General features: G+C 27.5%; 1 protein-coding gene across 5 annotated transcripts in view; it reads right to left on the bottom strand.

Annotated features, from left to right (window-relative positions):
• LOC122718806 overlaps positions 1 to 25,012 on the bottom strand; it is a 69,839-nt gene that overhangs the window by 31,577 nt on the left and 13,250 nt on the right. The window contains exons 1-2 of one of the 5 annotated variants that reach the window (XM_043944148.1): positions 12,108 to 12,325; positions 9,838 to 11,310 (exon numbers count right to left, since the gene is read on the bottom strand). The exons of 1 other annotated variant lie outside the window; for it this stretch is intronic. In XM_043944148.1, the coding sequence (XP_043800083.1) occupies positions 9,838 to 9,872 (35 nt within the window). In that variant the 5' untranslated portion in view covers positions 9,873 to 11,310; positions 12,108 to 12,325. Of the gene's footprint in view, positions 1 to 3,527; positions 3,707 to 9,837; positions 11,491 to 12,107; positions 12,326 to 25,012 lie in introns of those variants that run through there. 3 more of the 5 variants (XM_043944146.1, XM_043944147.1, XM_043944144.1) reach the window with 3 other exon arrangements.

Here is a 25,012-nt window from a genome sequence, read left to right on the forward strand (position 1 = left end):
ATATATAATGAAGTAACTATATTATTTTAAATATTATAATTTAGATATTGATATTAATTAATATTTTAACAATTTGAAATTCTTATTAATGAGATTATTATCGCCGATACGGATTATTTTTGAGCCATATATTATATATAATGTAGATGCTAAATATCATTTGTACAATGTTAGAAATATTAAAAGTGATTCAGTTTGATTGAAGGATAACATTTAATCAATTTTAAATATTATAAATATATAGATATATTTAAAAATAAAAATTCTCGCAATCCCAAATATTTTCCAAGATGTTGTTAACATGAATATTTATCTATTTTTAAATATTCTATTCCGCAAAATCATCTATCATTTATTCTACTAAAAAAAAAAAATTTGCAATTCTTAAATATTTAATCAATATTCAACCAATTTCAAATATTCTAAGGATACAAACACGTTTGAAAATAAAACTCTGCATAAAATTGTAACTCTCTCTCGATATTTTATTCTGAAACCCGTATCCACACCCCAAGGTAGAAAGTGGCGAATATTTCGTCTCGTTAGCCTGGTTTTTCGCCGAGATATGGGAATTCCTACCGTTTGTCCGGGTCAAAAATGCTCCACCAACTATTTAACTGTTTCACTTGACCCAAAAACGCTATCTTCAAAGCGTTAAAGTACGTCATGCGTTTCTGCCTTCCCATGGCACAACACGCGATATATTCCGCTTTGAAAGCTACGTCATACCTCGATATCAGCTTATTATGTAAACAATTGGCAGCATGATGGTCGTGCTATCCGCATGTTCTACTAATTTATGAATTTTTGAACGTCTAACTTCAGCTTTCACCTTAGGATTTCCTTTATTTATATTTCATTTCACTTTTGTTAATTAATAAAATAATAAATTTTCTTTACGTATATTTTAATTTTCAAGAGAAGCAATTTTATATTTGATTTTTTCGTTAGATTTACATATGAATTTTTATGCATGTAAATTCGATTTGATTTCAAGAAACGCAATTGAGAATTTTTCTTAATTTGTGAAGGATATTAAAAGAATTTTCAGGAAAAATATTTATAATAAGTTACAGAACAAACATGTATTATATTAAATTTTTTTTGGTTAGATTTGTGTATGAATTTTATATATATTATATAAATTATATTAAGTTAAGTTAGATTAAATTAATTTTAGAAGAAAAAATAATTTTTCTTAAATAATTTCGATTGTGAAAGTAATTTTGCTAGTTTTATATTTTAATTTGTACGTAATTTGTACGTATTCTGAAATTGGAATTGTTTAGACGTTCATTTAATTATTAAGAAAAGTTACAAGATTAAAATGTTAATGAATGTATTATTTAGACAGATTTACTGCAAGTTCTGTAATTCTTTATTTCATTATTGGATAATTAGTATCAGATTCAATACACTATTCACTTGCAAGAAGTACTTTCAAATATAATCACATTCTCCATTAAACGAATCTAACTTTCATTTCCTTAAATTTTGAATTGAGGAAAAAGACGAATAAATCAAAATGAAACACGTTGCACAAGTATCATGATCCTTCACAACTTCCATAACAGTTCTTTAAACAAATTAGAATCAGTATGATAATGAACGTTTGTTCTACTGATAATTAACTTTGTCACTGTTCAAGACTTCCATTATATTTACGCAATGAATGAAATTAAAAGTTTCAGAACAGACATGGCAGATTTCCAATTCGATCAACGATTTTATAATCGATTTTATGTGAAGCGTGCTCTTAATTATCGCGAAATAACATTAATTTCTTAAAGTCTAATTAAAATTCAAATTGATTCGTTATGATTATTGTGTTATAATATAAATGTGAATCATATAAATTTGTTATACTAGATTGAAAAAAAAGCCCATTTTACGCATAATATTAGAGAGAAGAATTTTTTTTTACGATTCGAAAGTTAATGTACAAAAAATTTTTCCAAAAAATTTTTTATCATTCTACTGTTCAATATTACCGATACAATATGATTACAAGAGTATATAATATTTATATTTTTTTATAATGTAGAAGAAAAAAAATTAATCAATTTTTATTTCTTTATTTCATATATATATATATATATATATATAGTATTAATATACTTGAAGCATCGATTCTAGAAACAAAGATGAAAAAAAAGAAAAGTTGGTATACAAAAATGTCGATTGAGACTTATTTATAAGCGATTGAAAACAGAGTGATAATTTTATCTCCATCATATTGCCATATTGCCTCTATGTTCGTCTCGCTTCATCGCGTAACACAAATTTAAATTCCTTATTAACTTAATAAATAAGCCTTAAGCGATATTTTTGTATATCAACTTTTTACATATATTTATTTTGATCTCTAGAATTAACACTTCAAAAAATATTTTACGAATATATTAATAACTTATATATATTATAGCAGAAACTAAATGTATACTAATTTGCAAAATAAATGTTATATAAATATAAATATATTATATAACAAATATAAATTTATATTAATAAATGCGTATATTTTCATATCTAATTTAGTTGAAATAATATATAAAAAATAAAATATTTTGTCAAACGAAATATGAAGAAACAGAAAAAAATTTTTTTCCTCGTTCAATTACAAAAAGTCTTACATAATTAATAATTAATTTTATATCGATTGAATTGGATACAATTAACACTGTATTGTGGAATGTATTAATAGAATTTATTATATAGTTGATACGATAATAATACGATTTTTTAATTGACAAGTTAGACAATTATATGATTTATATATTTATGTAAGATTAAATTAGTTTATTTCTTCATAAATAAATTCAGATTTATCGATGAAAATATTAGGATTAAAAATTCTGAATTGCGTTATTTAATCTCGTTATATAAATATAGATACTATGCATTTCATAACAAATTTTGAATAGATTGTGCAGTTATTTTGAAATGGAAATAAATGCAAATTATAATAATTAAATAAAAATAAATGATATATAGATTTGCAATAGTTAATTAGAAATAATTTAAAAAAAAAGATCTCATAGATTTGTAAATTCTTTTTTTAAAAAATTTTCCAATTCCATTTTCTCGTTATATGTTCCAATTATAATAATTTTCTTTTCTTCTACATATTTCTACATATTCTATATATTTTGATTCTTTTTATAAATTATTTGGATTTTTAAATCATAAAATTATACTTTTCTTTTAAATGGAAACACTATCTTTTTCTTCTACTTTGATTTCTTTAATAAATTATTTATCTATTCAAAATATTCTAAAATAAAATTTTTATCGAATTTCTAAAAAATTTTCCAAATATTACATATTCTGGATAGAAGATATTCCAATTATAATTATTTTTTTTCTACTTTAATATACTTCATAAATTATTTATTTATTTTCCAATCTGAAAATAAATTTAAAATCTAATATTTAAAAAAAACAATTTTTTACCGAATTTGCAAAAAATTTTCGTATATTATATATTCTTCCTGCGTTAAAATATTTAAAATATACAAATTACATACATTTTTTCCAATTCGCAAAAGGCTGGTTTTGGCTCCAAACTCTTTTGGCGTGTAAACTTCATAACCGATCGATAGACGAATTTCTCACGATTATTGGAATCCGAGAACAAATGGATTGGCAATGTTCTTGACGTGTTATTAACCCGAATACTCTGTTTCTCCATAATATGTTCTATCCTCCACGAAAAATAGGTTCGATCGATCAAGTGACCGACCAAAGCGATATTTATACTTTTATATAATCTTGTTTCCTCCTTGGTGGAGAACTGATACTATCGTTAACAACGCCTCTGCAGTCGAATTTATCGAAAAAGTTCTCATACATGTGTATCTCGACCCAGTCGTGATAAGGTTCGAATATAAGGGGTGTGGTCTCTATGTATAACCATTTAGTTAATAATAGTCGTTAGTTCATCAGTCTTATCTAGGATCCCCCATAAATGATTCGAAGAAAATAATTGCGATCTTTTGTTAGCGAATTAGGAAATCGAGATAACTGTTGATAAAGAAAAAATAAATTTTAGGTTAGATTTGTCATCGAATATTTCTTATATATATATGTATATTTTTAAATAAAATATAATAATAATAATAGAAACTTAACCTCATTTAATAAATCATTTAATAATGATTTTAATAATCATTTAATAATGATAATAATATTGATCAGAAAAATTGTATATATGTAAACTTAAGCTACAAAACATTACATTATATTTATATTATAAAATAACAAAGATGCAACAAGAAATAAAAGTATAAAAACGTATAAATTGTATACAATGTGAATAAATTAAATATAATGAATAAATTAAGGGCTTTTATGCAAAATTTTTACGAATATAATTTAAAAAAATTAAAAAATAAAATGATTTAAATAAGAATTTCATACTTTAATTATCATAAATAATACGTATTACATTTTATCTTGTATCTTTCTGCACATCATGCATATTTTGCAAATAGATGCATAAATATTCGCAATTTAATATTGAAATAATGCAAAGAATCGTAACGATCATAAAAATAGTAAAAAAAAGTAAGTTACAATAAAACCATAAAAAATCAAATAATAATATCGATCTTATACAGATCTTTCAATAAAAAGAATTCCGAGATCCATAAATTTTTGACTTGTTAAGAAGTAATACAAAGAATCGTGATAGTCATAAGAACGTGCCTTGAAAATCGTGAAATACTAACTTCAATAAAATTCAATATCGTTCATGAAATACCACTTGTTAATTAGAATAAACGATCGATAACTACAATGAATAAGTAATAGAAAGGGAATCATGAAATGCAACCTGCCATTCCCATTGCCGCACCTTTCTCTTCTAGAAATTGCTTTTGAATATGAGATGGGACGAACCTAAATAAACGTATTCTATCAATATATTCATTGTTTGCGCGTCAAATACTTACAAGCAATATCTTCGTAAGGATATGTATTATATAAACGATCGGAGATTTTATTTACATTGAAACGTGGGAAAATATTAATATTTGTGTATTTTGTGGGTGGAAATTCACAGTAATATTAACTGTTTAGGTAATTTTGCTGAGAATTTGAAACTCTATGTAAATTTTCTGGTTTTGCTCTCATTATTTGGTTATGATTTGAGGTTATGATTTGTTTTGACATATTCGAACCAGGCGCACTAAAAATCGAAAGACTTCCAAAAGTTCATTATTAATTTTCGTATAAAAAGTTTGTAAAACTATAAATAATGACGATGATCATGCAACCAAATGAAAAATTAAGAAACTTGAAAAACTCAGAGAAAACGTAGTGGGAGAAAAGGGAGTAACTCAGTGGTGGCGTTACTGTTTAGCAGTTGCATATATTGTTAGACGCACACAGATAAGTATAGATGAATTCAATAATATAGCATCGAGTTTTTTACAAATAATTAAAACTAAAGTCATCTGATTATATATGATTATATATAAAAGTTGTTCGAATAATATTTTTTACAATATATTTCAAAATCATTAATTTTTTCAGATCGTTGATTTTAGTCGCATACATAACAACACTGTATAGAAGAGGTTAAAATCAATAAGTAGCTAAATTAAATACAAAAAGAAAAAAATATTCTATTATTAATTAATCAAATAAATTAATGCATCAAAAATTTATAAAATCTTTCATTTTTCCAAATATTCAAAGGATTAATGTAGAAAAAAATGCTAGTGATTACTGTCTGTGAAATTCATCGAAGACATCGTTCAAAAAAGATAAAAGAACAAGAAGAACAAGTTGTTTACACTGTGCATACATAAGCTTAGAGAAGCTTAGAAATCCTCGGAAAATAGGTGATTCGACGTAAGAATTCACGCTCGAACTCACTACAAAAGAACACATGGTCAGTGAATATGTATATATATTATATTATATTTTATATATATATATATTTATAGATATTATATTTATTTAATAGATTGAAATTTAAACCACATGCTAAGTTTCTGTTTGATGATATTTCTGTTTCTATAGATTTTTCGTCGCATAACGCTCTACTAACGAGATTTTTTTTCGTTGCTTCCTTCTTCATCTCTTCTTTATATTGTGTATAGTGGCAATATTCACAGCCGGAAATACCGAGAAATTAAACAGGAATTCAAAAAAGAATAAAGAAGACTTCTGTTAAGAGCAACTATAACTATTCTTCAAAACGTGTGACGGTGGTGAAAGTGCCGGATACAATAAAAAGGAATAAAAATTGTGAAATAAGTAAAACGCTTTGTATGAGACTTGTAAGAAGTTTTTCTTAAAAGTTTATTTGTTGCATTCAAATTATTGACTTTTAATTTAGATTTGAATATTTTGCAATTAAATGTATTATAAAAACATAATTGTCATATTATAAATTCAAACTTTTAATTTGAAAGTAGATTAAACAAAATTTGCATTATAAAATTATTATTCTACTAAAAACTTTCAGCTTGAATAGAATAAAATACAAATAGATCAAATTAAACAAAGTATATTATAAAAATAATAATTACTTGTATTAATTATACTTTATTTTATTTTTCAGGAATAATCATTGCAATCTTGATTATATTCAAAGCCATAAAAATATCTTCTAATGATATTCAATTTATTTTTCACGGAATAAAAATCACCACTTTCTATCAGATTCATCATATTAAATTCTACATGAAACGAATGATGGAAAGGCAAGGGAATTTTTACACGCGGATATCCCGACACAAAAGAGTTATTGTTCCGCTCGATATGTTTCTTCGAATATTCTCTCCCTGCGCAGAAATGACTTGTCGAGCATAGTTTTGAACATTCTCGGTCAGAAATATCCTTTAGTCGCGGAATAATCTTGCCGCGGCGAACATCCCGCCACGTATCTGTATGAAAAGGCCCTTTCACAGTGAAATAATAATCGCCCACCAATCAAAGCTCCCTCTTGCGACGATTTTTTGACAAATTGAAAAGTTTCACGCAGCGTCATGCTTATGGGCAATTCACTTTAGCAATGCATAATTAATTTCTGCGAAGGATACAAGAAACTTAATTTCAATTCAAGGAAATTAGAATTTTCTAAATTGATGTTGAAATGAATGCTGTGACGTAATACATTTTACTTTAATCCTTGTAAATAGTAACTATATTTGTACTTTCTTTAATAATTTTCTTATTAATGATTTAACAAATATTTTTTTTAATAATTTCTTTCTTGACATTACGCAAAAGGATCAAAAAATAAAACAATAGAAATGCAGAACAATCTTATATTTTCTCAATAATATAAAAAATAATAAATACGAAATAGAAATGAATATTTGAATTATACTTATAAAAAAATTAAAAAAATAGAATTTTTCAAGTATAATATAATATATTTTCTTTAATCATTGTGTAGACAAATGGATATTCGAATAATCATTTTGATTCTTATAATTTTTTTTAATAATTTTTTATTTTAATTTTTTTCTTCATCAAATATTGACTTTTTGATATTTTCTCAAGAAAGTAAAAAATTATTAATTTGAAATGCATATCTATTTTAATGTATTTACATAAGCATTATTAGAAGTTGGAATTAAAACAAACTTTGTATATATATCTTTAATAAAGATGTAGTGAAATTTTTTACGATTTCACGAATTGATTAGGCTAGAAAGGATACGAAAGTAATAATCGATTAATCATTTTTAACATCACTCTCTTCTACCTTCAGCTTTGCAATGTGAAATTATGATTATTAGATACGTGTCTTGATGGTATGTCATTAAAATTAATCGATCTTCATTACTCGTCGAAAAATTAATTCGAAGAAACAGGGAAAATTGTTTTGACCGTGATAAAATATTACAACGTTGTTAAGTTTTTTTCTCTGTAATTTTTATTCCTCGCGATTTGAATAGCGCTTTTTATTTTGAAGAAAAATCAGACAATGGACGTCGAGAGAAGAATAGAAGGCATTCGTACGTAAAGAACACGGGGCACAATGAGCTTGAGAGTACTTTGGTTTCTTCAAAAGGAGAAAAAAATAGATATACAATCAACATGTTTCATGCGTGCTCTTTAAAAACGTTGAAAAAAGTCTTCGAAGTCTTATTCATCAAAACAAGTCTTGAAAAATAGGTGACACTTCTCGAATTGTGTGTTTATCCGAATGTCTAACATTTCTTATATTCTTTATCATTTTTATTTAATATTCTGCGAAATAATAAACATAATATATTAATGATATATTATGCATTTTAATGTATTCTAGAAAATGAAAATTAAATGAACATAATAAATATTCTATTACATAATATTTTATTTCAGGATTTTAGGATATTTCGTATTTTTCTAGCTAATTTTCAAAACATAATCTATAAAAATAAGAAAATAAGAAAAAAAATGTTATATTCAATTTTTAAATAATTTAATATAAAAAAATATTATATAGAAAATATTAAGAATTATATATAAGAATCCTATATAATCCTTATAACAATAAAACATTATTGTACTCTTCCCTATTGTACTATCGAAAATCATGTTATTTAATTATTTACAATTACTACAATTTAATATAATAATTTTTATTAATATTAACAAAAATATGTATATATTTCGATATTAAAAATAAAATATAATAATAAATTGATAATAAATAATTAAACAATAAATAATGTATTAATATTAACAGAAAAAAAAACAAATTCAATATATATATACATACATAATCCCATACATACATAGTTCCTACATCATTTAGAAAATCTTAACCTCACTCTTAATTTAACAGCCACTCCACCATTTCATTTCGCACGGAAGCATGGTCCGTTTCAAGATCGTGTGTCACGGCCGTGAATTTACCAACTAACTATTCCTCATCCCTTACGAGCCTGGACGATCAGTAAACAAGAACGACATAGAAGAAGAAAGGCAAAACGAGAAAATATAACGTGTGTAACGTAAACGGACGTTCGAAAAAGGAACGAAGGAAACGAAATGTCAGAACGATAGGAACGTGGAAAATGGAGCGATAGTTTCTCTACAAACGCGATCGTAAAATTCCAAGCTTGGTATTCGTGCGCCAGACCGATCGAGTGTATACACGAGGCCCTTAAAGCCGCGTTCAACTTTAGAATCAGCTTTAAAATCCGGCGACCGGAAGTGAAATAGAGAAAAACGTCGAGACGAAAGTCGTAGACGTCGAGACGTACGAAAGGGAGTCACACGGCTATTTTCTCTACCTCCGTCTTCCTTCCTTCCTTCTTTTAGGGCGCGGATAGTCTCGAGAGAATATTTTTCAGAAATAGGTATAGTATGTAGAATGATTGTTTGAGAATAATTTTCAATATTAACGAAAAGTATTTATTAATCATATAAAAGAATAATTTTTGAGAATTAATTATTTTTTTTATGTTCTTTTTCTCAATGTATAAATATTTGAGAGTTTATATCGAAAATATTTTTCACGTGTAAACGTAGCATTGAGAATGATCGTCCATTAATAATTTATCTTATACAGTATTGATGACAAATAATTTCTCTCACTCTTGAGAGTTGCTACCAAGAATATTTTATCGTATGACACAGAATTGAGAGTGATAATAATTTTCATTTTCGATATAGAAACAATTCTACAACGAAAAAAAATTATCTATCTATATTCCTTTCTTCTTTAAGATAAGAATATTTTCGAGAATTATTATCAAGAATATTTTTCAGCATTAATTACTCTACAATAATTTTCACTTTCAATTAGCACCATATTATTCTAATTTTTTTCTCTCCAAAAAAAAATACGAAATTTTTATTATTTCCTCTATAATGATTCCTTCTTACCTCACGCTGTAGGACCTTCCTGGTTTCGAGGTCATTGCACTGTGATGGGTGGTTGCAATAGGGTGGCTGCCACGTCGGATCGATTTTCTGCTACAGTGTTGAGAGCCAGTGGGAAAAGTCCCCTTGGCTTGCAATGCTTGCGTCCCCTTTTCGATCGACCACGGACCCTCCACGATTACCACGTGACTATCACGTAAAAACTCGAAACGTTAGAAACATCTTTGAGAGGAGGCTGGAATCGATTAGCAACCCTCTGGCGCCAGAACGCCCACTCTCAGCAGACGAATCGTCTAAAATCGTGACGTGGATCGGTTAACAGAATGGAAGAGATAATTTGAATGAGAAGTAGCCATATTGAAGGAGAAGATTCTCTTGTTTCTCACGATTATTTCTTCTTATTTCTTTTCGAATTTTTCACTGGATCTTCACTGGATAATCTTTTGAATTTTTTTTTAAGAGAAAACTTATTATTGAGAATATAGATCCTTTGAGAATAACAATATGGATCGATTAATAGGATGGAAGAGATAACAGATGTATAGTTACGTTGAGGTTATGAAAGTTTTTCTTGGTCATGTATATGATTGTGATTTTCTGGGATTTTTTCCCTGGAAGTTCATTGGTAAATAGTTTTTTGAGAGAAACCCTGTTTTTTACGTTGACGATTGCAATGATTTAAATGAATTTGTGGGATATAGTCATATACATTAAGGAAGATGCTTTTTAACCACGTATATAATTTTTACACTAAAAGTTCACTAATAAATAATTTTTCAAAGAGTTTAAATTTTATATAAAAATAATTCTATTTTTAGATTGAAGATCCTTCGAGAATTGCAAGAAGTATCGATTAATAATAAACGATACAGCAGACGAGAAATAATCACTTCGAGAATTTTGTCATGCTAACACTTGATTACTCGTGATAATTAATTTCTCAAATTTTCACAAAACTTCACTAATAAATGGAAAATTATAATTGAAAATTATAAATTATAATATATAAAATTATAAAAATTATAATTCGGAATAATTAATCACTTTTCTCAACTCCTAATTAATTACAGGCAATAAGTTCAATTAATACATAACTGTATCATCACAATTATAATAAAAAAAAAATCGTTCTTAACTCAATTTAAAACCAATCCACTGATCACAATCAATGCAATGCAATTGATTCATCGATTGTTACGAATCGAATTAAATCCTCAGTCAGTTGTATAATTCACAGTTGCGATCCACCGACAGTGATCGATAGACAGGAGCACAAAGGTCGAGGATTCCACGATTTTTGCGGTGACACGCGTGTAAACAGATTCCAAGAAAGTCCAATGTCACGGCTCGACCACGAGGCCGAACGAAACAGTTTTAGTTCACTCGTGGCACACGAATACGTTCTTGAAACGCGGAATCGGCACGCTTCCTCTTCCCTCCTCTCTACTTCCGGCGCCCTCGTGATCGTGATAACTTCTGGATGTTATCCGACGAAACGATCGGATGTTTGTAACTATTGATATTTTTTATTTTAGATTTTTATTGATATTGGTTATGTTCGACAAAGTTTTGTTTTTAATTAATGAAACAGATAAGTATTGAGATATTTGCAGAATTTAACGATGGATTAAATGAACATTGAAGACAGGAAGATTAAAATTAATGAGATAAGATAATGTGTTTTTATATGTTAAACAGAAAAACATTTAAATATGAAAAAAAATATCAGTATGATAAAAAAAAATTTTTTCAATATTCATTTTTAGAAAATAAAGTAAAATAAAAAAATATTGAATTTTTTAAACTGTACTGTACTATCTATATCTAGAATATTTCTAAAAAAAAAGATATTCAAATCAACATCTATTAATATAATTATAATATAATTTTATTGTTTAAATTTTAACATTCATGGTTATTTCCTTTCAAAAAGAAATTAAAAAAAAAATATTTTACATAATTCTTTCCAAAAAAAAATCAAAAAAGAAAAAATAATTTTAAAAATAATTGCCTCAAATTCTTAATCTATAATACTATTTTTATAAATATTAAAATAAATTCTCACAATTCAATTATTATCAAACATCATCAATTATTTAAATTTCAATATCCATAATTTCCTAATTTCGAAAATTAAAAATGAAAAATAAATATTTTTAAAAACCATTGTCTCGATCACGAAAATAAATAAAAGCTCAAAAACATTCCAATCATTCCGTCATTTAAAACCAGCTGTCCCTTTACACATTAACCCCCGAAAAACACCAGTTTACCTCGCCACATTCGTAAAACTCTTATCGAATCGTAGCCGCATCATGATGCCGCACGTACGGCATCCCGAAGCGAAATGAAGCGTGGACACCCTCGAAAAGGGGTGGGATACGCGTGTCGAGTGTCGATTCAAGGGAAAATTATGGAATGGCGATGCTGCGGCAGCTGAAATCACTCTTAACTGTCGTCTTTCTTCTATCGACCGTATCGCACTGCGGCGACGAATGGCACTGGCGATGTTGCCTCGTGGCGCGCAGGTTTCATATGATTGTAGACGTGCGCCAGCGCCACTGCGCGCCCCTTTGTGTACACACGTGCACACAGGTGGCGGATGGAGAGTATCAATCGAAAGTGTGTGGTTATGTGATGTTATTCTTTGCTAGTTTTTCTTTTTTTCCTTTGTTTTGTAAGGGGACAGTTATTTTTAGACGATTGTTGATCAATGAATAAGAATGATTAAGAGAAAAAATATTGATAATAATGGAGATGAAAGTTTAATGGCGATAAGAAGAAGATTAATAATAATTAGTGATAGAATAGAGAAATTTGTAATATTGAAGTGTTTGATAGAGAAAATATCAATAATTATTGAGACAGAAGTGTTTGATAAAGAATAGAAAAATATTAATGATTAATAATGTAAAAGTGTTTGAAAACAGAGAAGAATAAAGAAAGATTAATTAATAATTAGAAGAATAGAAAAGAATTAGTAATTTGATAGAAAGTAGAATGTCAATAATAATGAAAAATTAAAATCCAATTTAAATTGAATTTCTTTATTTTCTCTTATCTTTTTAATAAGTTACTTCTAACAAATTCAAAATTCTTTAAATATCTCTTTTCTCGTCTGTAAATTTTACTTAACGTCATTTCCATTCGAATTAATGAATCCTTAATTTATGTCTCTGTCATGTATTTTATAAAGTTTAATGAAGGTATATTAAAATACGAAAGAAATCAACAATATAAATCAGTTTTTAGCTTCTGATAGAAATTTCTAGCTTCTCTTTATAAGAGGCAAAGTGCATGCGATGGAAACTGTAACGTTTTATGTTTGCGCGGATCGTTATTAAAGCAATTAGCAAAGCTTGCGAAATATTCGCAAGCTGGCAGTCCGCCATGTTATCTGCATAATAAAGTAACAGATAATTTCAAGGTTTATGGACATGTATAATGTACGATAAATAAAGAGTTAAAAATAATATTATTTAATATTATTACAGTTATAAATCATGCAAAAAATATTTAAAAATGTAATTCCAGATATAATCGCGAAAAATTCAAAAGAATTATAATTAATATTGTGTCGTATATAACACAAAAATCAGCTACCAGCTTATTCAAATATTTATAATCGTATGTGTCAAGAAAATAAAAACTCTGGAATCATATTTAACTTTTGATTCGCATATTTGAATATCGACCAACAATTTTCCCTTTCTATACTTGTGTAACGACTCTTAGTGTAAAGATGCCATAAATAGCGTATCTCAACGGTTCATCCAGAAATGATTAACGTGCAGTTAATCAGAGCCGGTGCAACATTGTCCGGCAAAACGACATAGAGATTTATGTTTCGAACAAGAATCGAATTCTCGAAGGTCGAATAACGATACTGCTTAATTATCCATTACGTGTAACAAGTATTAAATGAAACTATTAAGATTGATTTTGCAACCAATTATTTTGTATACATAAATATTTAATATAAGGATTTTGAAATGTAGTGAAATTTTTATTATGAGACAGTGAAATAGTGAATTATGATATTGATATATTGAGTTACATTAGATTAGGTTATTAATGATATTAAATATTTGAATAAAAAACTTCGAAATAATGAAATATTTGAATGAAATGAACTTCGAATTATTGAAATAAATATTAAAATTAATAAATATAAAATAAATGTAAAATATATAAATTAATGGTAATAAAATATTTTTATTTATCTGTCAAACAGACACTGATTCACTAATTATAACTTCAATTCCATCTCATCTTGAAAATTATGAATAACGTTTCAAATCCTATTCCAATCACAATATGTCACGTCCATTGCCCAACCAGAGAGAAAAAAGAAAAAATGTTCCAATCGACTAAAGAATCGACGATTCAAGCCAACGATTTCGATTCATGGTTCCTCTTGTTCGTTCACTGATCTCAAACATGTTCCAATATTTCACGAAATCACTTTACTACCCGCGGCCTGTTTCCAGGTCACTTGGCAACTCCAACTTTCGAAACAATGATCTTACCGTCGAAAATCCACAACAGACTTTTCTAACCTAACCTAACTATAAAGAAGAGCTATCACTATTGGAATCAAAACGAGAACAATTGACGAGCTAAACACAATATCTTGTTTTTCTTCTATATTATCCTCTTATGTAAATGAAAAGATATAGTAATTAATCTCTCTTCATTTGTCTATTTTTTTTCCGCGAAAATTGAAATATGTAGGTATTTTCCATCATATGGGGGTATTCACATTTGATCAAGCATTCGTTTAATGTACCTACTATCATCAATAGCAATAAGGTTAGAGATCATAAATATCAACTAAATTTTTAATTTATTCAAAAGATCTTATTAAGAATTATTCTCTTTTTATGAGAATTATTCTATTTTCTTCACTTAAGTTATTTTGTTTAGATAAATAAATAGATTCAAAGATATTAATTATAGAATATATCCATGATATTAATTATGAAATAAAATAGTTTATATTTTGAATAAAAATTTTATATTTTAAATATTTGATGTTATAATATTACTAATATTTCAATATTTTTATATATTCATAAAAAAATTATTTGTTAAGTACTTTTAATAAGATTATTATATTTTTCCTTTATGAAAATTATTCTCTTAATGAAAATGAATTCAAAGCTATTATAATATTATAATATTAATCACAGATATGTTATATCTCATTATTCTTTTAAAATATGATTCATATGTGATAATATTTTGTCAGAAACTTCTAGAATTATCTCACTCTAATCTTGTCACCTGATAACTATCAATAATGATTTCACTTATCTTCATCCTCGATCAGTCGAATTCTAATCTGAAAACGACGTATCCGGTCGTTAGGTCGTCGTTAGAGGTGATCTAGTGACGAACCTGTATGATGTAACGCGGTTAGAAACGCAGATTGAAGTTGACCACATATAATATGGCTTGTCTGTCATCCTGTTTAAGATATCTTTTCGCAGCTAATAATAATCATTGCTAGAATGATGCATTGATCATCGATATCATGATTCACCAATAAAATTATAGAATATTGAAAATATTTATTTATGAGCATTCATGTGCGGTTTAGATGTTCTTTATAATTGAAGAAACTTATTTCAAAGCGTATCGTATATTTCACAGAGAATAATTCGAATAAATAATGATAAGTTTAAATTGTTTCAAATTCATTCATATGACGCAAAATTCGAAATAAAATTAATTAGAAGATAATTTTAAAAGTTTTGAGTAATAGAACATCGGTAACAAATTAATAAAATTTATGTGAAAGCGATAAAAAGATAGACATAGATGCAAACTTATAAAAGCAAGATTTTTTTAAAAATTTATCATATTTAAATCGACTCGAATATCTATGATCTCGAAAAACTCGTTTCGAAAAATTAAGATTCGAATCCAATCCATATTCGATTCTCTAACCCATTCTCCTTGTGCAATACATCATTCGCAAATCTCAACAATCTTTCCTGCAATCTCTACATTCACCAATCTCCAATGCTCAAGCTAAAATAACATTGCAGTTCCATCTCAAACTCGTCCAAACATCTAAATCCATGGCAGACTTGCCCACAGACAAGTTTGGCGGACAATCTAAATCGTGTATGGTTTAACCGTGAATTGGCAAGTCAGTTAAGAGAGAGGATAAACGTATAAACGGAATTCGAAACTGGTATCTGGCTTCCAGAGAGAATTGACGGGACACAAAGAAAATGGCGCGGAATGCCGGGAGTTCCAGACGCGTAAATCGCTCAGCGCCTCTCCTGCGCATAGGTGCACACCAAGTGTAAATATAGACGGCGTCCAGAAATATGTGTTTCGGCTCCGCACTTAAAATCCTCGCTTCCGCTGTCACTTAGGGACTTCGTTACCTTTAGGGCATAGGTTTCTTGATTCATATTCTTAGGGCGTCGTGCAAGTGTCTTCTGTTCTCTTCCTTATCACATGAAAACATTGACTTTATCAAATTTGATGGAATATATATAAAAAATGAATAGAATTTTTAAAATAGTGATCGTTTTTTGCTATGAGTTACCTTTAAGACATAGATTTCTCGATTCCTCGTATTCTTAAAGTGCATGCAAGTGTTTTCTGTTTTCTTCCTTTATTACATGAAAATATTTATTTTATCAAATATGTATAATGGAACGTATATAAAAAATAAATAGGATTCTTAAAATGATGATTGTTTTCTGCTATGAGTTACCTTTAGAGCATAAGTTTCTTGATTCCTTGTGTTGTTAAAGCAAGTGTTTTTTATTTTCTTTATATCCCTTTCACGTGGAAATAAATTTGCTTTATCAAATTCTTCAGATGATTGTTTTCTATGAATTAAAATTTTGTTAATTTTAAGATTTCTATCTACCTTCCTCTACCTATTCTTATATTTTTTGTTATGTTGTGCAAGTGTCTTCTCTTTTCTTTCTCTTGAATTACATCCTTTTCACAACTCGATCAATTTATTAATGTATAATTTTGATGATTTTAAAATATGTTATATATATGTAAATTTTGAAACTTCTTTGAATTTCTTTTTATATACATAAACGGTTATATTACATCACAGTGATTTTATTACAAACTTGACGACCAACATCCAAAATATTTCTTATATTTGAATCATTATCATTGTAATTGTCACTAATTTCATTCGTACAAGAGTATTATATTTTATCTTATATCTTTATTATATTATATTTTATCTTTATCTTATCTTTATATTCCACGGATATTTCTTTAATTCTATGAAAAATCCACGGAATGTTCAAGTCTGAATCAAAAAATATTAAATATATATTAAATATAATATAAATATAATTTAATATATTAAATATATATATAAATTATAATACTATAAAAAGTATAGTGATTTCGCATACAAACTTTAATACAATAGTAGCAAAAATTTTCTCTATAACATACTCCAAAAATCATCAAAATGTATCCATAAATTCATCCACATAATAATAGTAGTTTCATTAAACTCGTATAATGGATATATATAATAAAATTCATCACGATCATGTGAAACCTATTCATCAAGCAGGTTTCAAGTATTGCTTAGCTTTTCTGAAGTGCAAGGGAAGTAGAAAAACTTGACCACCCAGATGAAGAGACTATGTGCTTCTTGAGTTCCAAAGGATACGCTGAATGATAGACTGTTGAGAAGAGGGTAGAAGAAGAGGATGGCTCTGTAACAAGTTAATTTGTACACGTGGTGTTCGAGTTTTTCTTGATGATGCATTGATGGGAATGGAGAGAGAACGTTTTTTGATGTTTACATGAATTGTGGAATTCAGAGTGTTTCGAATTGTCTTAAAATTTCTTTCTGTTTAACGAATTAAAAAAAATTTCAATTATTCTATTTGAAATTAAATTCACGAGAATTTTATGCGAAGTAATAATTAAAATTTGTTAAGATAATTAATTATATTATCTTATACATTATCTTAAAAAATCACTAATTTGTTTTAAGAATTATATAAATTAACAAATTTAATTATTCCTAATACTGTAGTATGACAAATAATCAAAAAAAGATACAAAAATGTTTCAATTCTAACGTGATCACTAGATTGCGAGTTTTTATCGATCAAAATTAAATTTGCAAAAATAAATTAAATTTGGAATTTTTATCTATCAAATATCACAATCATATATTTTAAATATAAAGTACATTTTGCATGAAGAATTAATGGTATATAAAATTATATAAAAAAATCCATCAATTACTTTCAATGAAACTCGAATCAAGTCTTGAACTATTACTCTATCTTTTCTTCTCAAACCACAATCACAGGCGTGAAACCACATCTATGTGCTTCTTCCACATCTCGAAGAAGCAACAGTTCGCTGAAAGTTCACAAGCATCCGGAATAAATCGCATTATCGTCGCACTGATCGAGTTTCAAACAGGTTGACCCACCGTGAAATTGATCGTTACACGTTTGGACCTTTTTCGACACGGAAATTCCCTTCGAGAGAGGCTCCATCTATCTCACTGAATATCTACATTGAGATAAATAAATCGAATTCGATTGATCGATATCAGAGAAAAAATAATTTATTCGAGATCTAGAATTATCTGTGAATGTGATATCATTGATGTGAAAAAAATCTTTGACATTGAAATAAGAATATTAATATGCACATTGGTATCAATCGAATTAATGAAAAGAAATTACTTAATTTGAACGAAATATCGATCACCATTTTATTTCGATCCGCCATTTTACTTTCACGTTCGAATCATTTTCTTCCTTTTTTCCTCATTCATTGCATCCATTAATGGTATTAGGTATAGGTTAGATCTAATCACGTTTCTCTAAAAGAAACAAGTATTGTTAAAATCGTAGAAGTCAACTTTTCTTCGAGATCCTAATTTTCCAACTCGATGTACTTAACCATCAATTTCCTATTTTTAGCCACTCCATATTCGAGTCGATGAGGTAATCAGTAACTTTTTGCCCCAATACGTGATCAACTCTCACCAACTGAGCTGTTTTCATGGTGAAATTCCCTTTTGGATAGAAACAGGATGGAAACGTAGATATGTTACTAATTGAAATTGTATTCTCGTTATCAAAGGGTTTAAAGATAAGGTTAAATCTGTTCTCATCAGGTTATAGGGCACGAGCATGCTTGCCTGTAATTATTTGTGAGTAAATGTTAATTAGTAGTAGAAATATTTGAAAGGTAGATTATATTGTGTTTCGATTGATTTTTATATTTTTATTGATTTTTAATTATGTTGTTTTTAATTTTAAGATTTCCTAATTATGTATGTTAGTAAATATTAGTATATTAAATGTTGTTGAAATTTTTTAAATTTTTATTATTATGTCAAATAAGATACAGGTGTATCTTGAACATTGTATTTTTATTATAATTTCGAAAATAATAATGTAAAAAATTTAATAATTATCTGTTTTTTTTAAATAAATAAAATGGAAAAAGAAAGTCACGAAATTTGCATATAATGTAATATATATACATAAAATAAATAAAATATTTAATTCCTTATTTCTTTCAAATTTATATCTGTAATATATTTATTTATTCTCTTATATATTTATGTTACATATAAATTAAATAACAATTATAATAAAAAAAAATATTGGAATGCAGTTCCAATATTTATATGTTCGGTATTTAATATCAGACTATAATCTTAGTATTATAAAGATTAATATTTTTAATTATTTTGTATGTGTATATTTAGAATTATAAAATAAAAATTCCAACAAATAATTAAATAAATAAATCAAAAATCAAATTTACATTTACCATATCTCTTTTGTTAAAAACATATAAAATTAATTACGAACATTTTTCTTCGTCCATTATATTCTCTGATATAACATCTTCAACGCTGTTCTTTCAACATGACCTTTCATAACCTCGTAATCGATTAAATGCCCGTCGCAATTACAGCTAATCCCAATCGCTAATTAAATGAGATTTTCTGAACCATACATCGAAGGTTAATTGAAAATGGTCGAGCTCGATTCGCCGTAGGCTCTCTTCAGAATAATCTACTTTGTATTTACAACACAGCTGTTCGATTGTTCGACCTGCATCCATTCATTTTCAGCAATGTCGATTCCAATAATGGCTTAAATTTCCAAAATGGGTTTATTTGCAGATAACAATCAAGAATTAGGATAAATGTTCGTTTGTCCAGTTAAAACTGCCATCTGTCATGAGAAATGTAATCTTGTTTACTATTAAGCCTCCTGAATTTCGTTTCATCGATCTTTTTGATGAATTAACATTACCGTAATACTTTTCATGAAATAGAAATTAAAATAAAAGTAAGAATTTAGAAAACATAAAAAATTGTTTGCATTCGCATATAGATTCAATGATAAATGATAATTAACAAACGAAGAGTTTACTCATCCATCAAGTCTTATCTTTTTACGTAATACTACACGACTCATAACCTGTAATTAATAGAATTACAGTCTTCATAATTAAGTTAATTCCTTTCAAAACTCGCGGAACATTTCATTAAAATTACGGAATAATAATTTTGAATTTAATAAAAAATAAAAAAAATTAATAAAAAAATTTTCATTAAAATTCATTAAAGAGAATAACTTTTTACAAATTTTTTAATATAAGTATTAAAAAATCTTAAATTATATTTCAAAATACTTAATTAAAAACAACAAATAATAATTATTAAAAATTAAATTATTTTAAAAATTATATTTTATGTTAAATTTAAAAATGATTGAGAATCAATTTATAAAAAAATTTATAAATAAAAAATCATTATTAAATTCAATGATCTAAAAAAATCATTAACAATCAAATCAAAACTACTGAGAATCAGTTACATATTACGATATAAATGTACGTAGAACGAATCGATTTCACCAAAGGTGACCACAATTGTAATATTCTTAATTCGCTCTAGGCGCCAAAGTGTTTAAGCGGATATGTATATCAATCGCGATCGCATTTCATCATTTTTCGCAATTACGAAACACGTATCGTCTACGACTTATTGTCCACGAACGGTTACGAATAGTTTCAACAACATAGCCAGCTATCGAGAGATACAAAACAGCTCCGGTTACCACGAAGGATTCTAATTCTATCTATATCGTTACGACATTAACACCCGCCTTAATGCAGGTGATGCAACGGTACGAATCGATGTTAGAACTGAGAAAACGTGCGATTGAGAAAAGGTCTTCTTCGAGGTAACGCTGGAATCCTTATGAAAAGGTCGCGCAACTTGTCGATCCGCGTAAAGATTACAATTTGCACCGAGAATTAGTGCTTTGAATTATGGCACGAACTGAATGTATACTTGCCTCAACGTGTTCATTGGTCGTGTAGAATATTGGTAAATATATAAAAAAATCTTTGAGAACTCTGATGAGTATTCGAATATTTCTATAAATTGATTTATAGCGAATGATATTTGAAGATACGTTTCATTTTCTAAACGTTTCACGTGTGTATAACATATATTATCAAAGATATTCAATTTCCACGTTTATCACTTTGATATTCGACACTTTCATTCATTTTTAATTTACACTTGTACAAATCTTTGATTTTTCTCGAAAACATTCGCGGATCACTTACTTTGCACTACACTTTATAAAATATACAGTAACGAGTTTAATTGAAAACTTAATTATGATGATTGCGAAATAACAGGATAATACAATCGACCCAACCAATAAATTGATTGAGTATCGTTTTTTAACTAAGTTCTCAAGGAGATCCACAATTCTTTAAATGGTGAACTATTATTTCTTTCAAATATATACTCAGATCAACCGGAATAGTCGTTTCGTTCCTGAGGCGAATCAATTAGATACATCTAAAGTTGTTTTGAAATTTATCAGTGAGGCTAGATGTGGGTCAATCAACGAGAGTATTCGTGAATACCGTGAATATCGAAGATTTTTCTGGAATCTTCAACCAACTCGCAGACTTTCTCCGATTAACGTCGCAATTTTATTCAAATATTTCTAATAATAAGCAAAAACAAGATATCGATCAAAATGTATGAAGATTCAGATTAGACAGTTGCATCGAGGTTATATCGATTCACATAATTTATTCTTACGAAATCCAAATACTTTAAGATAATTCTATTCGTTGTGTTCGCCTTGATTAAAATTCGAGAGAATAGAATTGTAGGACTCGAAAATCCAAACTTTGAATAAATCGAAAAACGAAAACTTTTCAAACGAAAGCAATGACTAGAAATTTGCAAGAGTTCTTCTTCTTCACTCGAGAGTTCAAACTTCGGTATAAATCGGAAAACTTCGTATAGAATCGGTTAACTTCGAGACAAATCGGAAAACTTCGAGAAAGACCGAAGTTCGAAGACAAAGCTCAGGATCTCGAGCAATATTCTCGAGTATATACTCTAAAGTATCCGAGATTTTTTCAACCTCGAATTCTTCCAATTTATCTTATACTCTCAGAATTCAGTATTTACATTTTTAATAATATTATTCGCGAATATCACCGTAACGAAGCATAACATTTTTTAGGATAGTAGTAACATTCACATTTCTTCTTCATTGATAAAGGATTAATGTGAATTTCATTCACTCTTGATGTATCTCTGCTTGTGCATATTCATAAATATTTCACTCGAAAGAGTGATGATTAAAAAGTAGAATCTATTATAAAAATATAAGAAGAAAAAAAAACATATAATTTCAAATCATTTTATTCAAGAATTCTTGTTTTTCATTCAATGTACATAAGAATAGTGAAATTTAATCATGAATATCTACTATATCTAAAACATTCGATATCTAATCTTAAAATAATATTCCTAAAAATAAAATAATAAAATTTATTATTATTTAAAGTTTAAATCATTAATCCAAAGATCTTTCATTCTTCTTATTGGATATATTATATTAACATAACCTTTCATACATACACAAAGTATTTATTAGCAATGCAATTGGAGACTCGTTTTAACAATTTTTGCAAAAATGTTTTTTTAAAGTTAACTATGTAAAGTAGTAGTAAACAGAGTGTAAATAAAATGGAAATGAAAAGAAGGAATTGGTAACGCGTGGCACGTGACTCGAGTCGAATGAATGGCCTCCGCACATGAAGTAAAAAGGCACGTCGTTTCGCAGACAAACGCGGGAATGTTACTAATTAATTGTTTCTTAATTAACACGCTTATCGAGTTCAACGTTTTAATTAGGCGCGCATTCGTTTGTTTTTCTGTTTAATTGTTCAAGCCACGATGATAAATACGTACGTGGTAATACTTAATTATTCTTTTTATATCGCTTTTAATATTTTTGATATGGATAATACATGTTTGAATTTCACTTTTTTTTAAATAATTTCAAAACATTAAATTTGTTTTACGATCATTCTATAGTCTACAAAAATATAAGTAAATAAAATTCACATGAAGAAATATTTACAATTACGCCTTCAAAATAAACTTTTTAAATAAGATATAATTAAGATAAAATAATGTTAAGATAATAGATGATATAAAGAAACTTTTATATGAATAATATAAGACAAAAATTTCAAATTACTAATTTATTCAATAAATTCACAAATTTAATCATACCACAAAATAGAAGTATCTTTCAAACATTTTCAAACACAAAATCTTCATTATTTACAATCATTTCTCCGCTTTTACAATCAAATTCAAACATTATCTCTTTTTAACCATATCACGTACAAGATCAAATCGACAAGTACGAACACAAAATACGAACATTCTTCGAACACCTTTAAACACGAAATTTTCTAACCTCAAAATCTCTTAACCATAAAATCATCACTATTCACAATCATTCCTTCATTTTTATGATCAAACTTGAGCATTATCTCTTTTAACCACATCACGTACACGATCAGGTGTATAGAAGTCGGTCAACAAATCTAAGATAAGAGCACGAATTGTTCCTGCAATTCTATTTAGTCCTTAGAATGCAAGAAGCGGCGAATTACTGTAAAAGCGTAATGACAGCGTTACGCAAGCAATCGGTTACATAAGATCCGGTTGTAGACACTTGAGGTGCGGCACGTGCGGCATGGGTCGGCGAAAAGGGTTAGGAGAGAGGTTGGTAGAGGAGGGTGGAAGGAGGAGGGTGGCGGTAGGTCAGCCGGCGTTGGATAACATCGTGAGAGAAAATAGCTGATGTGTACGAGAAAAGTTGCCGGAACAAAAGAGGAGAATGCACTGGCTACGTGACCGGGTTTCATGAGTGAACCCAGCAACCTGACTCGTTGTCCCAATGGTATTCTTTTGTACTCTTTTGTCGATGTTCCTTTCCCTGACATTTATCGAGAGATAGAATTCGATTTTAGATAGAAACTTCGATGGAAAATTTCCTCTCGCGTAAGTATAAATTGAAAATTAGAAATTTCATGAGTGATTAATAATTTGTGGACATTGCAGACGTATGGATGGAATGGTGGAATGGTGTGGATAAAAAATGAGAGTTCGATTCTATTTTTTCCTCGAAAAGAGAAATTTTATTATTACTTATTTTTGAATTTTTTAAATTTAGATGATTTTTCTTTGTTATTTATTCGCAGTTTTTAAATAATTAATATAGGCTAAAATATTTCAAATATTTTGCATCAAAAATTCAAATTTCTTTTACTGATACGTATGCAACTTTCCCTGATTTAATACGTCAAAATATTATTAACTAAAGATTTATATTCTTATTAGTCTTAATTAATTTTTGAATAGCAAACAATTATTTACCAGATTTAAATTATACTAAGAATTCATTTATCTCATCAGAAATTCATTCGATACGCATGGAAAAGTTATATGTACATTTAATATTATCTATAATTAATGCAAAAATTATTAATTCTAATTTAATAACAATGTTGTACATTTTATCTACAAATAACATTTAAGTGAGAATATCGTTAATATCGAAAATATAAGAATTATTCTAGATCTAGAGAATTCTTAATGGAGAAAGAAATAGATAAAATATTACAATTTTATGTAATATTTATAAATACTCATAAATATCTACTTAGTAAATGATAATTACATTTTTTTATATATCTTTTTTCCATATTTCTAATAATAAAACTATGAAACTATATTATACATGATTTTTATAATATGATTATTACAATAATCAATGTATAT

The sequence above is a fragment of the Apis laboriosa genome, unplaced genomic scaffold (genome assembly GCF_014066325.1).
Source record: "Apis laboriosa isolate Shangri-la unplaced genomic scaffold, ASM1406632v1 scaffold68_cov148, whole genome shotgun sequence".
NCBI classification, from domain to species: domain Eukaryota; kingdom Metazoa; phylum Arthropoda; class Insecta; order Hymenoptera; family Apidae; genus Apis; species Apis laboriosa.